General features: G+C 43.6%; 2 protein-coding genes across 4 annotated transcripts in view; both read right to left on the reverse strand.

Moving 5' to 3' along the window:
• si:ch211-193k19.2 (uncharacterized protein LOC100034574 homolog) overlaps positions 1–14,610 on the reverse strand; it is a 1,126,861-nt gene that overhangs the window by 834,657 nt on the left and 277,594 nt on the right. The gene's annotated exons all lie outside the window — the stretch shown is intronic.
• Positions 1–14,610, reverse strand: part of sdc3 (syndecan 3) — a 36,152-nt gene that overhangs the window by 5,200 nt on the left and 16,342 nt on the right. For all 3 annotated transcript variants that reach the window (XR_004571637.1, XM_034240995.1, XM_034240996.1), the window contains exons 2-4: positions 5,756–5,849; positions 1,277–2,121; positions 70–259 (exon numbers count right to left, since the gene is read on the reverse strand). Coding sequence is in view for 2 of the 3 variants with exons in the window: in XM_034240995.1 (XP_034096886.1) it covers positions 70–259; positions 1,277–2,121; positions 5,756–5,849 (1,129 nt within the window). In the remaining variant the exon portion in view is untranslated. The remainder of the gene's footprint in view (positions 1–69; positions 260–1,276; positions 2,122–5,755; positions 5,850–14,610) is intronic.

Here is a 14,610-nt window from a genome sequence, read left to right on the forward strand (position 1 = left end):
CGGGAGGCAACAGGGAAATGTGATCTGTTGATCTAAGAGGTGGCTACCAAGAGGATCAGAAGCTCCTACCTATCAAGACCTCTTTTCTCTCCAGGATGTTCTTCTGAGGCAGCTGGGCGGCAGAGCTTCCTCCGTCCACCGTGTTCCCGTTCAGATCAGCATCCACTGGAAACAAACCTCGACCCAGATCATTACGACGATCATCAGGGATCTCAAAGTCTCCACTGGTTCCTGCAGCACCCGCCTCGTTGTTAGTCTCCTGGGGCACAGAGGAAGAAAAGTGAGACTGACGACAGGAAATTTACATTTGATGTAATCACATTTGTTCCACGGAGCAGGAACATATCCAAACCGACACAAATGGAGAACTTTCCATGGCACACGTTGGACTCTGAAACAATGAGCCTCTGTATGTCTGTTTGGCGGAAAGTGGTATATTGTCCAATGCTTATACGCACTTCATAAATCTGGCAGCTTAATTACAATGTTGAAAACCAAACAAATCTCAATGCATCATGCTTTAATGCAGAACGGCTGCAATAAACATAAGCACACCAATCAGAGAAATTACTCTGGTCTGTAAATAATTAAGCTGCCAGCGTTACGCAGGAAGGCTTTGGTATCAAACCTAAATAGTTTATTGGTTCTGACCAAAATGAGTGCATTAGTACCAGACAGTAGTGGAAAAAGAATTCAAATATTATACCTCAGTAACCACACTGTGGAAATCTACATCTCTATACAAGTAGAAATGCTATTCAAATGTTATTTAGAAAGTCAAAAGTATTAAAGTCTCTATAATAATAGTAATAATCTAACACATTGTAATGGCTTATTACAGAATAATAAATAAGTATTATCAATGCAGTCGTATAAATTAGCAGAAAATTAGAATACTCAAGTAAAGTGAAAGTACCTCCAATCTGTACTTAAAGAGGCCCTATTATGCTTTGGTGGTTTTCCCTCTCCTGTACTGTGTTATATAGGTTTCTGTGCATGTCAACGGTCTGCAAAGGCTAAAATCCCAAAGTTCCTTCCAGAGTGTGTTTCTCTCCTACACACCGCAGCCCCCCGTCTGAAATCTCCCGATTGGACAGTTTTCTTCTGTAACATAATGACATCACTATGTAACGGTCAGACTTCTATTGGCTAGCACTCCAACACATTGTACGTAATAGGCTAAGGGGCGGGACATCTCTAAGTGGTTGACCAACCACAACAGAGCCTGCCAGCTAACCCATCAGAGCAGACAGATGTCAGTTTCCTATGGTCTCACCTGTGTAGATTTGGGCTGCTGTGAGCGGGTCGTACTCTCTGACGGCGCCGCCTGTGTTGCTGTCGTCATGGGAACCCTGGGCCTGAAGGACACCCTGGTCCTGACGGTGGTGGGTGCAGCGGTGGTGGGGGGAGGGGGTGCGGCGGTGGTCTGCTCTGTGGTCGTCTCTGCAGTGGTGGACGCGTCTTCCTCTGTGGTAGTCTCCATGTCGAAGCCGGGGAAAAACGCTGTGGGTTCAGGTGACATGTAGACGTCCTCCTCTTCTTCTGTGGTGCTCAGGTCATCCGAGCCTGCAGAGGGTGCCGCGCTCTCAGCAGGGATGGTTGTCAGCTCGGTGATAACCACGGGGATGGCGGTGGTCTGGGCGGCGGCGGCGGCGGCTCTGATTCGCTCCAGCTCTCTCTCTCTTTCAAGCTCACGCTCTATCTGCCTCTCTCTTTCTTTCTCTCGCTCTCTCTCACGCTCCATCTCTCGCTCGCGCTCCCTCTCCTTCTCCAGCTCTCGGACCCGCTCCCTCTCTCGTTCCCTCTCTCTCTCCCTCTCCAGCTGTCTCTCCCTTTCTTTCTCCTTCTCCAGTTCCCTCTGCATCTCTTGCTCCTTCTCTCTCTCCGTCTCCAACTCTCTCTCCTTCTCCAGCTCTTTCTCTCTGTCCCAGAATGCACCACTCTCTCCCTCGGCCTCAGTGGGCAGTGGGGTGGCGATGGGGTCCTCCGGGTTGGGGCTGGGCTCGGCGGCGGGTGAGGCGGAGGGGGCGGGGCCTGTTGCCTGGGTGGTGGAGAGGAGGAGGGTCTCCTCTGTGGTGAAGGTCACGCCCGCCGACGTCGGCCTCAGCCTGATGTCAGGAACTGGAGATGAGAAGAGATGACTTGGAATTAAATAATGACTTAATCAAAAAATAGAGGAGTCAACACATTAAAAACGCACACATCTCTCTCACACACACACACACACACACACACACACACACACACACACACACACACACACACACACACACCACACACACACACACACACACACACACACACACCCACACACAGCACACACACACACACACACACACACACACACACACACACACACACACACACACACACACACACACACACACACACACACACAACACACACACACACACACACACAGTAAATCAGAAACCGAGACTGCGTTTGAAATCAATCCCTTAGATGCTCATTTACTACTCCCTGTATACAAACACTCAATAATTTACTCTCTGCTGAGCTGTAAATTGAGATTTCAGACACTTACAAGTCACCTTCAGTAGCAGGTGCAGTGTTGCACGACCGTATCTTTGGGGGGGATCTATAAAATGTGAAGCATTCAACTGTGTTAACAGAAGGTATGAACATGCCACCGATGCCGCCTTTTCATTTCTTAATGTGGGGATTTTTGAGAACACAAACAATTTGTTTGTTATGCATAGATTTAACAACATAAATAAACTGGATGCAAACAACTTTTTTCTTTTTAAGATTATAGTCTATTTTTGCCACAGGACTTGAGTGCGGAAGATGGGGATAGACAAGATCCCTGCCTGGAATCAAACTATGGATGTTACCCTTACACGGACGAATGCCACATATACAACAAGCTACATGATGCTACTCCTTCCCCCTGTTGTTGACTTATATCCACACATATGTCGTTATTTGTCTCCAAAATGGAAATCATATTGGCCCTCTGAAGAGAATAAATACAAACACACCTGCCTTGTGTTTAAGTATGAGAAGGGAAAATCAAGGTTTTGTAAAGCGATGATGTAAGCCTGGTTGAGGGCTCTGTAAAGTTAAGAGGCAGTCGAGCATTTTAGTATATTGGGGGATTCACATTGCACAGGCTAAAATAAAATGTGGACTAAATCTGTTGAGCAGGGGCCGGGATATCATGACTTTTAATCACTTATATGAGTCAAGATCTAAAAAGGCTGGGAACTGTGGGGGAAACGTCTGAAGAAATTGGAAACAGGACTCACGAGAGACACGAGGAGAGCTGGAGCTTTGATGGCAAACACTGATGGTTTATTTGGAGCTTCGGCCGGAGAATTCACAAGACATGTCACGGGCCACGAGTTGACCACACGGTAGAGATGCCACAATCAATTCTGAAGAACCCTCCTGTAGCTCGAGGTTTTAACTAGTTCAGAGTGTAATAATAAACATTCTTCAATAGATAGACTAAACAGCTGAGGACACTGAATCATATTTGTTGTCGCTTATGGCTCGGGGTCATCTACACCCGAGAAGGATGTGTTCCAGGTGTCCCATAACAATAACTATCTCTGACTGAGAGTTGCCCGGTCACAAACTGGTAACAACAACCACATGCTAGGGCAGCCCCTCCTTAAGGGAGATAGCATACTGCCCAAGACTGGGCATCTGCGTCGGAGGGCAAAAAGTAAACATCTATGGAAATTATCCCCTGACAGGAACAACATGTCATTCTCATAACGCACCAATATTGCCATTTCTCACAAGAGCCTTCTTGCCCAGTACACCATTAAGGGACCTTTATGTGTAAAATCATAACAGTGCCCCGTGAACAAGATAACCGTCTGTCCCGTCTTTGTGATCACTCAGATTAAAAGTCAATACAGCCAATCACACAGCAGAGCTCTGTTTGTTTGTCAAATGACTTCGGGGTCATAAAGTAATGGTTTTATTGACAACGGCAGCGCAGCAATCAGAGATGCAATCAAATCTCTGTTTTCTGCTTATTTAGCTGTCTGGCAACACAAACAGAATCATATGTATATGAGAACAACAACCGTTAATTATGAGTTCGGCTGAATTAAAACATGGCGAGCTGAACAGAGATTTAACCAACTGAGACCAGGCTGTCTGTCCCTCTCCTCTCCAGATGTCAGTTTTGATGTGTAGTTTAAAGGTGGGGTAGGTAAGTTTCAGAAACTGGCTCGAGATACACTTTTTGTTATATTCCATGGAATGCTCTTAACATCCCGATAGCAATGAATATCTTAAGTGCTTTGACAAAAAATCCATACAAATGTCATCTGTGGAAGCCGTAATACTGTAAAAAGCACGACCAATCCGTTTAGCCGCTTTTTACAGTTTGGATTGCTGCCCTGTCTGTCAGCCTTCCATCTCGTGCACGCACAAATGTATCTCGTGCCCTCATTGGGCGTGCCGTCATTGGGCGTGCATTGCAGCAGTACTTCAATGACTCGCCAGCAACAGGCGGCCACTTTCACCAGTCTGCTGACGTCATGTGCGCGTTCATGTGTGTTGGAGGAGGTGCTCTGTAAGGAAGTCTGAAGGAAGGGGCGGATTCTTTTCGGCTGTGTACTTTCAAATTTTAGTGCACTCGAACCGGTTTCTGAAACTTACCCACCCCACCTTTAAGTGTTGAATGACTGAATAGGAGAAGAACTGCTTTCTTTTTGCTACTGCGTTATAGAGCGATTTTTGCAGCAAATGACCTGAAAATAGTGGATGTGCGTAAACAGGGCTGTCAAATTGAGCTGGCTTAGTGTGGACACGTCGTATAGAGAAGAGAAGGGAACAAAGGAAAAGAGACGATGATCCTTTCTCCTCTTGAATCTCATAATAGTATTATACCACCTTTCATTTTGTTATAGCAGTGAAGCTCCCTGGGTTGAAAGAGAAACAAATTGAATTTACAGGTACAAAGACATGAAGGCTGACAGAGGAGCTAGAGAGGATATCAAAATATGAACTTGAACAATGCAGCTACTGTAAAACTTATCAGAAACCTCAAAATGCCACATTCTAACGCAGCAGCGACTCAAAATGCACATCCGTCTGTTTTAAATGAGATTTTCCTTTGGAGTAAGACGGCTCTGTATCACAGTTTGAGATAAAGCAATTTGCCGGGTTGCTGTTTCAAACACAGGGGGTGCCTCTACTGCTCTGAATTGTAATTTATTTTCAGCGCGCTCGCTACTAGCGCAGTGTCTGAACCGAGGGCAGCCCTCAATGAGTCATGCTTAATAAGGAGGGCCATGCTCAGGCTTCAATAGCAAGATCATGGAAAAATCAGGCTGAATTAAACCAACGTGATTTACGTTAAGTAGGTAATTCCTGAACACGCAGACAGCCAGCTCGCTCAAACACTGACCTGCTCGCACATAGGTGCACACAATTTGCTAATCTGTTTGGACTCTAATCTGATTAGCGCAAATAAGACTTGAGGGAATCGAGTTCAGGCTGTCCATTTGTTTGCAAAGGAGTGTCTTTTTTTTAAAGGTTCAATAAATCTGCACCAAAACTGTGATTTGGGCCAAATGGTTTGTATTGTGCGGTTGTGTGTGCGTTGGCTCAATGCGTGTGAGTCTGGCGACCAGTGACCATAACTCGAGGACACAGAGGGGGGGGTGGGGTCTTCGGGGTCAGCAGATTGAAACATAGCAGCTGTCGAGTTTGAAAGAACCAGGGCGTGAGTGCGTAGCATTCACACACACAAACACACACACACACTTACAGCCAGAGCCGGAGCCTGAGTAGAGATCGTCATCGTCGTAGATGTCGTCTCTCGCCGAGCCGTCGTCATCGGGAGGGGGCGACCAAGTCTGTGCCTGTGAGAGACACCGAGAACACAGAGATTATTCATCATGTTTGTCATTACATTTGAATAGAGAAACCACTTTGTCAGATTACATGCACACACACACACACACACAGCTGAGTTGCAGGCAGCTTTATGGTGGACAGGCTAACATCTGTCTGACTGTGGCTCCATGGAGGAGCATAGTTAATGAGTCGATCTAAAGCTGGGATTTTGGCAGAGGAACATCAAAGCCTTTAAGGAGAGAAGGGCTTCATTCAGCCTCTGCCTACGTGTCAGTTATAAGTGATGCTCAGCCTGTAAAGTAGTACAGAGCACTGAGAGGCAGTTCGCTTTTGAACTAAAGCTGCTACTCACAATATTCTTTTTGATTGATTAAATGTTGGACTATAAAATGTTATAAAATAGTAAATTAATCCTTGTAGCACATTTCCAAAGCTGAAATAATTTGTTAAACGGCTTATTTTGTCCGATAAACAGCATAAACCACAAATATTTTAAGTGTCCAATGATATCAAACTGAAAATGCAGCAAATCCCACATTTGGCACTCGTGATTCAAAACGATGGCCTTATTTCTTTGGTAAACAATCCATTAATTGTCCGTAAGAGAACAGTGAACTCTTTGCTGTGAGCTCATGCTAATTTGTGCTCCAAATAACGTAAAGGTAAGGCTGACGGTAAATGGTGAATGGACTGTATTTATATAGCGCTTTGTCCAGTGTTTACAACTCCTCAAATTGCTTTTACACAAGTCATCATTCATCCATTCACACCCCATTCATAAAGAGGCAGGGGCTGCAATACAAGGTGCTTCCTGATGGATATGTAAGGTTTCTGGATATAAATCAAACTTGCTATATAGTGTGGCTAAAAATGTCACAATTTCAAGTACAAAAGCAGAAAAACCTCATGTTTGAGCAGCTGCTAAAATGCCCTAAAAAAATCTATGATCAAAATGGTTTCTGGTTAATAATTTCAGTACTATTTTGAACTTTGTGTGGGATAGAATCAGTGTCTCTTATGAACAACATCTACAGCACATTTGATAAACGGGACTCTTCCTGACTGATAGAGTCTCCCATGGATCCTCACACAGCCTCCTCGCTGCTAATCTGCGCACCTTCACCCGGGCTGGTTTCATGTTGATGTGAGGGGGAAGCAGGACCTCTGTCGGGTCAGGTATGAGAGATTAGTCGTGACCTCAGCCTCCGGTCACTTTGAGTGTGATCCCTCCTCTCTTCATTCACCTCTTGACCTCAATCCCACATCCCTGAGATGCTTAAACACACACTTTAGTGCTCACCATCACACAGGCTGCTTTCAAATGCATGCACTTCAGAGACACCGCCCGTACTGCAGGGCAAAGATACAAAGACATGTAGCCCTCTGTGATTCAAGACATGTTTCAATCAGTTACTGTACTTGTAATGTGCATTCTTTCAAGTATTTATACATTTCCTGTAGATGATACTTTCTTTAAACAACTGTTCTGATCTTGAATGATTTTTACCAGTATTTTAAATGTTTTATCTTCTTTTATTTTGTCACTGGTTAATTTTAACCAATTGAAGTACATTAACTCAAGTTCAGTACCGTACAATTAAGAAGTCCCTGTACTTGTATTTGTATATTTTCCAGTTGTACTTCATAATTTCACTCATATACATTTATCTGACAGCTAGAGTTTCTGGTAATGTTACAGATTAAGATGCTACACACAGAAGATGCAACCTTTGAGTACAGTAAAGGATTTAAATAACCTAACAGTATACAGAATAAGTGGTTTAGATCATCCACCCCTGCTGACAAAAACAATGTTTTAAAAACATTATTAAGAATGATTCATATTTTATATCAAGTACTAACACTCTGGAAGGAGCCATTATGCATAATGGGTACTTTTATTTCGATACCTCATCAGGTTAAATGTTTTGTAAAATGTGAAATGCCTACTTGTGTAACTTGTAATGTGTTATTTACAGTGTGTTGCTGCTACTTCTATTGAAGTAAAAGAGCTGAAAAGTTCTTCCATGCTGCTTTTTTTGCCAAGATTCATCTCAGTACATGCTAAGTGGTTCAATGTTGCGTTCTTAAGAACAAAGGGCTGAGTTTTGCTCCAGGTATCGGAAAACAGCCGGTCCACTGCTGAAAATTTGGCCAAAACAAACTTATCTCCTCAGCAATCTAAAGCCCATCCTCAGGCCCTATAGAGCTTTGCTAGCCTGTGTGGTGCGAATTGTACACACAAACACACACACACACACACACACACACAGAGGCAGAGGCTCCTCCCCGGCTCCAGACAGAGGAAACCTGATGCCTTTGAAAGCCAATAAAAGCATAATGGAATCTAGCAACCCGAGCACCGCAGTCCATCACATCTCAGCATGAGGTGGAGTTGAAACGCTATATGTTCCTCCTGAAAACAAAATTGACTTATAGTTGTTTGGAGCCTCGACACACTGAGGATATGGCCTCTCACAAAGCGGAAGGATGAGATTGTGTGTGTGCGTCACGCTTAATGTGTGTGTGAAAGAGTGTGCCAGTTTCTGTGTGAAGGCCTGGTGATCTCCAACCCAGAAAAGTGTCTGAAAAGTACTGAAAAGACGTTTCAGTGCAAGCATGGTGAGAATGCATAGTGTGTGTGTGTGTGTGTGTGTGTGTGTGTGTGTGTGTGTGTGTGTGTGTGTGTGTGTGTGTGTGTGTGTGTGTGTGTGTGTGTTGTATTCCCAGTTTTACAATGAGGGCTGTTGCTATGGGCAACCTTTGCCTTTCACAGAAATTCCCATCTCCTTGTGAGGAGCTAACACACACACACACACACAGTCAAACGCACACACACAAGTAAAAGAGCTCTTGCTACATAAGCAAAGGTGTTATGTAACGTCAAATAAACAACCCTTAAAACTAACATCCAAACAGTCTGCTCCTCCAGCTCCCCTTATCTCCCTGTCCCTCCCTCTCTGCCTCCCCCCACCGTCTTCCCCCTCTGGATCCACAAACTCTCAGTATATCCCCGTCCTCGCCCCATTTTCCTTTCATCTTGAAATACAGTTTCTTATCTCGAGGCGAGCCCACATAAGTTGAGCGTGACCCCGAAAAACACACTCACCAACTTAAATAAACACACACCCTGCCCCCAGAGCCTGGCTCAGGGGCCCCTTCCCTAAAGTCCCGTATGCACACAACACCCTCCACATAAACTACATGCTGTGGCTGCTGTTTGCCCATTATCTGTCTTTAAAAGCGCATCATCTATATTTATCCTAACCTTTAACAGTAATATATAATCACCCTCTGTGTTTCGACATGTTTAATTTATGAGACGATATTATACATGTGAATTCATGGTATGGCGGGCAGTCGTGCGTCACTGTGGGTAATTACAGCGTGTGTGTGTGTGTCTGTGGGTATAATCATAGGTTTGAGCTGTGTGTACATACACAACTGCCCCTCAGACCGATCTGTGTGGGTTTGTTTTTACGTGATTTTGGGAGAGTTGAAAATGGCCAGCTTTGCATTTTGCCTCAGTTTTTAGGAGCTATAAGCAGCTGCCTGCGCCACATAGCTGCCTAACCACAACGAGACACAACTAGCTCCCCTACACCAGACACATAACCTGGGGCCAAAACCGTCTGTATGTTGCCCTCAATTTCCCTCCAACACTGTATTTTGTTCCCATTCGGTATAAAAGGAAACTGTAGGATGACAGCCATATTCCACTGCATCTACGGAGTGAATGCAATCCTGGTTCTTGGCAACGTATAAAGTACTGCCATTGTAAGACATGTGGTGCCAGTCGGAGTCATTTTATACAATCTGGGAGCGTTGGGATACATAATTATGTATACAAGGAGACTGGGGAAACATAAAATTGAAGGACAGAGTCTGAGAAAGAATCTGTTTGTCGGGTCATGCCATGTTCTGACAAAGCGAACATAGCTGCGTCCTCTGAGCGGTGTTGCAACATTTGCAGTGACTCAGGTAGAAATGTGATCCATAGCTGACATCAGGTATTGCACCATATATTTGATCCTGTTCTCTATAGTTGCTCTGTCAGTGTGTGTGTGTGTGTGTGTGTGTGTGTGTGTGTGTGTGTGTGTGTGTGTGTGTGTGTGTGTGTGTGTGTGTGTGTGTGTGTGTGTGTGTGTGTGTGTGTGTGTGTGTGTGTGTGTGTGTGTATGTGTGTGTGTGTGTGTGTGTGTGAGCTCGTTTTACAGCGGCAATAACCTGGATTTTATACCTGAACTGACAACTCCGCGGTTTCACAGAAATTAACGTTCCACAGGAGCTGATTTGTTCCAGATTTTAATTTAGCATCAGAAATAAATAAATGAAGGATTGTAATTGTGTGAAATTAAAATGGCAAGACTATAGCAACCTGGTGATGAGAAGGTGTGTGTCTGTGATGTGTCTGTGTGAAGGTTATAGGACGATTGCAGGAGAGATAAAGCCAACGGTGTGTGTTTTGTAGAAACAATGGGCGTATGCAGCTCAGCTAACAAACTAAGATGCAGGAAGTCAGATAACAATAAGAGCCAGAGTTAGTTATATAGACACGCTAATCACCAAATCGGGTTTCACGCAGACACACACTGCTGGTTGATGTGTGTGACCTAATGATTATTTTTTGGGTTGATTTTCTGACTGCTTTGGTTCAGTTCAGATATCCCCTTCAGGGCTAGCTGGGCAGATAGAGAGCTTCATTGTGATTGACTTCAAATGCATTCCTCAGTAACCCGAGAGGTGGAGGCTGCTGCTGCACAATGCCTGGCACACACACACACACATACATACATACATACATGCACACGCATTTTAAGCTCCTGTTACAGTAGTCGTAGCTGCTCTGGAGAAATAATCGTTAATTGCGCTTTTTAATATGTGAGATTTTATCAGAGTGAATGTTCTCTGGTGCTGCAGCATCTCTAAGCTCTGAAACTGTGAAGAATCATTTGAATACTCCCTCTGCTTTCTGGCACCATCTGTGAGTCCCACTCCTCTAGCCAGCCCTCCATTAACTGCATCCACAGTATGAGGGGGATATATAGAAATACAATGCATTCAGGTCAAGAGCATTGTATTTTTAGCATGTCCATTTGCACACAATACACATGTAGCAAGGGAATACAATCACTCCAATCTTTTCTCAAGGTGCATTACAGATATTATGGCAAAAAGGTGGATTACAGTCTAAACCTCAGCACGCCGCAGACCTGCCCATCTGAATATTGTCATTACATCATGGACTAAAACAGTGATTCCCGACCTTTTTGTTTTATAACCCCGGGGAAATGATGCCGTGTCTGCTTGCGTTACAGGTTGTATGACTCGCTATTTATCTTGTTCACTAATTATGTGTTTTTCAAACTCTGTCTGGTTCAAGCTTGCTCATATTTGCTCCTGAACTTGAACAGAGTCACATCCCCAAACAAAATGTGTATCATTTTTGCAATGACTGGCTTAAACTACAATGTGGGTGTCCTGCCTTAACTAAAATACTAGACATCAAACATGATAACCGAGCACTTAAAAACATCACAACAGTTCTGCCTAAAACACAAAATCATCCGGCAGAAAATTGAAGGCCCAGATCAGCCCATAAACTAGGTAAAATGATCTTTATGGGCCACATTAGTAAACCTCCCTGCAGTTTAATTCAATGTAGGTGGAGTGCCCACGCTTCATAAAGCAGCAGCTGATTCACAGTCGTCTGCATGTCGGCTGCTCTCCGGGGCAGACCTCCTCTGATAAGAGTTTGAGTTTGAGCCATGCTGCTGTCTGACCGTTGATAACTCTTTATCTGGAAACGGTCAGATTGCCAGGCTCATGCCCTCAGACTACTCGCACACTTACAGGAAGAACTGCAGCCTGCCATACAGATTTTTTTCCAAAGTGGATCCCCGGACCTGTCAGCAGTGACCTCTAATCTCCCTCCATTTTCAGCTTTGCCACCTCGCCTCACACCGCGCCCTGCTTTTCGTCTCCTACATGCTGGGCAGCAGAGGTTGAAGAAGTACTCAGATCTTGTACTTAAGTAAAAGTAGAAGTGTGCAGGAAAAATCTGCTACAAGTAAAAGTCCTGCATTCAAAATGTGACTCAAGTAAAAGTATAGGTAAGGTATTAGCATCAAAATATATTTAAATATATAATGAATCAAATGTTTTGATTATGATTATTAATGGATCACAGGGATATCAAAACTGGTAAAGGTGCAGTTAATTTGAATTGCTTTGTATACTGCAGGGTGAGCTTGTGACGCTAGCACACTTACTGTCAGGCAGTGAGATGTGAGAGAGATAGAGGGCAGTGTGTGTGTGTGTGTGTGTGTGTGTGTGTGTGTGTGTGTGTGTGTGTGTGTGTGTGTGTGTGTGTGTGTGTGTGTGTGTGTGTGTGTGTGTGTGTGTGTGTGTGTGTGTGTGTGTGTGTGTGTTAGCAGGTGATGGCCTGGTTAAGACACCTGCCACCATCAGCAGAGATTAGCATAGAGCCTTTGCACAGTCACACTGCTCACACACTTGCTGACACCTTATAGCACACACATACACTCACAGGGGGGGGGGGGGTCGGATGTCGGGACAGTATCTTATAACAGTGATGTCAGACGCCCTCCTTTGAACCTTAAAACAGCGAACACCTGCACGCTACAGCCCAGGGGGTCAAAGAACCTGTACAAGTATTTCTAGGAGGTGAAATCCTGAAATATACTCCTTTGATCACAGACTGATAGTGAGCCAATTGGCCCCAGGGCACAGACAGGAGGGGCCCCTTACTACTACAGCACCCCTGTACATTCTGGGTGGATCTGTAGGTTTTACTGTCGTTTTCTACAGGTTAAAGATGTAATGTAGGTTTCAACTATTTTGTTCATGCTTTACATGAAGAGAAGCCGGCTCAATTCTCTCCAAAAATACGCTTTCCAAAAATACAATAGCATATACACACAACATTTGAGTAAACTATCAAAGGAAACCTGGGATGCAATGTATATCTCTTAAAGCACTGACAAATATATTCAGACCTTCAATTTTAAAGCTAGGAACAGACTGTCCTAGAGCAGCAGTATTTAAAAAGATACGACAAAAGTATAATGGAAATCTATATCAGAACAGAATTAGTATTCACCGTTGATGTTAAGGTTTTAAAGGAATTATGATATGTATATATTTACATCGTATTTATGTCCCTCATAACTTCATAATGCATTCATTTTTTAAAGTGTTTAACTGTGCCTCTTAATCACAAAATGTCCGCCCAGCTCACTGTGCAGGCTTTTATACTGTGTATTAGGGCAATATCTTAAAATTCAGGGATGGTGCCATTAAAAAAAGAATAAGGGAAGAACAATACCCGATATATAATTAATCTTCAAACTGTAGGTAAAAACCATTGAGCATCCATTTCAGTGATTTCCCTGCTCTATTTGTATCACACGCTTTTACTGTCATAGCTTTAATGTCTGTGATGAATGTCTCCTCCTGTGAAATAATAAGTATTTTCAGCCCCCCAAGCCTCGTTTGTCAGCAGTAAGCCTAGTAAAATAGCTGCAGATTTTTAAGTTTACAGTGTCAAGAGATGCTCTGCAGTTACCGCTGCAGCGGGGGGTCATAAGCAGGCATCGCTTTGTGTTCGCGAAAAGGAACCCGCAGAGCAATTTAACACTGATTAGCTGCTGAAAAGATGGGAAGTGGTTATGGGTGTCTTGGATTAAATAAGACTACATGGGGATGAATACGAAAAGACGTCAGATTTCAGAGTTTGGGTTAATTTGGGGTATTAAAAAGAGCTGCTTATGTTATTATTAAATGATGTAAAAGGGCTATTCAACAGAAATGAGATCTTTGTGGACATGCTGCTTTAAGTGCACTGAGTGGGAAGGAAGAAAACATTGATTTATTTCCCTGCCAAACACATTTCTGATCTTTTCCGGCATGTTTGTCCTTTTTTTTCACACTAGAGTGCTCCCTGTGACTAATGAATGTGAACTACTGAGTAAACCTGTAAACATGCGAGTGTACGACAGCCAGGAAATGGGTGAAACACTTTTTCTCCCTTGTTAGTCTTTTATGCCGATCAAATTCCTGATAGAGCTACAGTGGCGGATCCGAATCGCAGCCACGTTGGCCGTATTAATTCCCCGTACAAAACCTGTGGGAGGATGGCATTACATCGGCTCTGGTTTGTTATTCCAGCTCGCTCTGGCCCTAAAGCTGTCTCAGTGCAGCACCAAACCAACTCTGAACAGCATCCAAGCACTAATATTATCTTTCTAATATTATCCTACTAAGGACAAAGATGATATATGTGATTAATGCCCTTATGGAAAGTCACACACTTGCTAAATATGGTACATTGTTCAGTGAGGGGCTCGGTCTGAGAGCTGTGGGGATAGAACAGGTGCACAGTGAAGAGAGAAAATCATGCATCTGCATCACTGAAGGGCAATTTAAATTCATTTTCATGCAGAAACACTTTCAATATTTATCTCGTATATCTGTTACTAAACAATAGACCCAGATCCATTTATGACAATGTTCAGTGTACCCGCTTCATTAATTCATATCAGTCAGAGGCTTCTGCATTTGGTTCATTGTTAACAAGACGATTAATCCTCATTAGGTGGAAGGATGCCTGCCCTCCCTCTGTTATAAAATTGATCATGGAGGTCATGACGCGTATAAAGATTGAGAAACCAAGGTTCACGTTAAATAAATCACTTGACAAATAGGATAAAAATCAGGTTTCACTTCATTGATTATGTGGAGAAT

The sequence above is a fragment of the Gymnodraco acuticeps genome, unplaced genomic scaffold (assembly GCF_902827175.1).
Source record: "Gymnodraco acuticeps unplaced genomic scaffold, fGymAcu1.1, whole genome shotgun sequence".
Lineage (NCBI taxonomy): Eukaryota > Metazoa > Chordata > Actinopteri > Perciformes > Bathydraconidae > Gymnodraco > Gymnodraco acuticeps.